Here is a 2,500-nt window from a genome sequence, read left to right on the forward strand (position 1 = left end):
GATTTAATACTCATAGTGTAACAGAGAAACACAGGGTTCCACTTTCCCCCTATGTCATATGTGCCATGACAACTAGTGGCACATACTTATTGCTACCTGTCCTCAGGCCAAAAAGTCATTTGGCTGGTGTGTGTTGTCACCCATCTGCATTAGGTTAATATTAAGTAAAAAGACTATTTGGAAAATTTGATTTATAATTTCCAGAAATGCACTGTTCTCCACTAATTTGTTTACTTTTAAGTATCTTAGCTTAAATGGATTTTATTTCTGTCTCTTTGTGAAATCTATTAGCAATTATTTTCATATGAAGTAATTTGATATTTGTCTGCATTTGAAATATCCTCTTCAAATCAGCAGAATACAAGAAAGTATTGTCATGTTCTGAGTATCATACTTTCTTTTTTTTTTACTGTATCTCTCTCACTCTCTTCTGGATCTTTTTCTTTCACCTACTATAATTCTGTGTTTTCCATTCCTTCTTTGCTACTTTTTTATGCCCCTGCTATTATTTAGTTACTATTATTCTGGTTTTGATAAGAAGACATATTTTTAGTGCTAAATTTGCCCCCTTCAGAGTGGAAATTTCCTTCTGGCAACCTATCGTTGTCAAGCCAATACCACTAGATTGGAGGTTCGTATCAGGACTATTGAAGGGCAGTATGGAACTCTTCAGGCTTACATCACCCCAAGACTTCAACCTAAATGCTGTCAGGTTAGGAATTTAAATGAAAGGAATTTTCAGTAATAATATTTAATGCTTTTAAAGATCAGGCAATATGATTTATAAATGATGTATATCAAACTTCATAACTTTTGCTCTAATTGAGAAATTTGGAGTATGAAAACCTTCATCATGCAATTTAAGAATAAATTGGACCACAGTATCAGTTTTTACAAATTAATGATGCAATTGAAAGTACTTTATAGTGTGTGAAGTGAGATTAGCCTATGATATATAATATATCAGTGACTTTGTTTTTTTAATATAAATTGCTGATACAGAGAACAATTTGTATGAATTTTACTTTGATTATTATTACATTTTTTATATTTATTAAAGGTTCGTCAGTACCGCATCAAGCCCTTATCCCTTCATTCACGCATCCATAGCTTTGATCCAAATCGTCCATACAATACTTTAACTTTGAAAGGACAGTTTACACTGCCGGAAATGCATGCATGGGTTGTGTTCTGTCTGCCAGAATTACCAGAGCGCACTCCCTCTGGTGAACGGGCAGAATTCACCTTTGTCTCTACATTCCTGGATACCCAAGTAAGTATCAACGGCAGTATGATGTTAAAGAAAAAAGATGTCAGTTTATCTTTTGATGAAGAATATTATTTATTAGAAAACAGCATCTCACCTTTTTTATGGTTATAAGTTGTCAATATTCATATTTACAGTTACAGTGTATTTATGGAGCAGGAGAGGCAGTGTTCAGGTCTGATAATATCTCCACAATATCAATTCTGAAAGATGTCCTGACAAAGGAAGCCACAAGGAAGAAGGTGAGAAATTTTCTTTTGAGTAGATAACAGGTTAAATTTTGTACTCTAATTTACTATAGTGAAATTATATGATTTAGAATATAATATTTTTACTTTCCCTATTTCCAATGAGGCTTATATCTCCTGCTTGAAACCCCCCTGTGCCTCTCAGAGTGGGGGATTAATTTTTTTGTATTTGTTTACATTTTCACAAGTGAAGAAAAATGTGTCTATACAAATGGAGCTCCAGTGGGTATATACAGATGTAACAATGTAAAATGTATGTTTAGAGGGACAAATGATGTGATAGGACATCTGGTGGAAGCAAAATATTCCCATGGTGTGAATGGGTTAGGGAGCTGTATAGATGTTAATTGATTTGTTGAAAAGAATGCATCCTTCCTAAGTATAATGTATAATGATATTCTCTTTAGAATTGACAAATTTTGTTATTTGTAAATGTCAGTATGAAGTTTAAAAAAAGATATCTTGCAAGTTTTTATCAAATGAGTAAAGAAAAACAATCAAAGATATCTTATGAGTATTTAATAAATAGTTTCTATTTCTTTTTGAATTGCAGTTTATGATACATACATACTTCGTACATGTCAAGAATGAATTCTTTAGTAATTTGCCCGGTTATACCTTCCCATTTGTAAAATGCTCCTGTTCCTTTTTCTTTTATTACAGCTGTCACGTAATCGATCAAAAGATTAAATACAAAGACAAATGACATAGATTAGTGAAACAAAGACAGAGGTGCAGTACATTATCAAAGATGATAGTTCATCCTTTCTTTCTGCCATAGCTTCTAAGTACAGAATATATGATATGCATTAGTAACTTCAGTAGAATGCATATCCACCAGTTCATTATCACATTGTGTGACTAGTTGTCTTTATATTTATAAGCGTCCCAGCAAAAAAGTTGAGAAAGGAATAACAATAAGTGATAACTGAGGTTAAATTATAATTGCATGGTTTTTATTTGTCTTCATTATTTGCTTAATCCT

At 32.4% G+C, this 2,500-nt stretch overlaps 1 protein-coding gene across 4 annotated transcripts in view; it reads left to right on the plus strand.

Annotated features, from left to right (window-relative positions):
• Nucleotides 1-2,500, plus strand: part of LOC122263479 (BBSome complex member BBS7) — a 33,355-nt gene that overhangs the window by 22,919 nt on the left and 7,936 nt on the right. For all 4 annotated transcript variants that reach the window (XR_015192143.1, XM_043031911.2, XM_043031909.2 and 1 more), the window contains 3 exons: nucleotides 575-712; nucleotides 1,061-1,273; nucleotides 1,405-1,509. Coding sequence is in view for 3 of the 4 variants with exons in the window: in XM_043031911.2 (XP_042887845.1) it covers nucleotides 575-712; nucleotides 1,061-1,273; nucleotides 1,405-1,509 (456 nt within the window). In the remaining variant the exon portion in view is untranslated. The remainder of the gene's footprint in view (nucleotides 1-574; nucleotides 713-1,060; nucleotides 1,274-1,404; nucleotides 1,510-2,500) is intronic.

The sequence above is a fragment of the Penaeus japonicus genome, unplaced genomic scaffold (assembly GCF_977035675.1).
Source record: "Penaeus japonicus unplaced genomic scaffold, GWHDUDI00000001_assembly GWHDUDI00000023, whole genome shotgun sequence".
Taxonomy (NCBI): domain Eukaryota; kingdom Metazoa; phylum Arthropoda; class Malacostraca; order Decapoda; family Penaeidae; genus Penaeus; species Penaeus japonicus.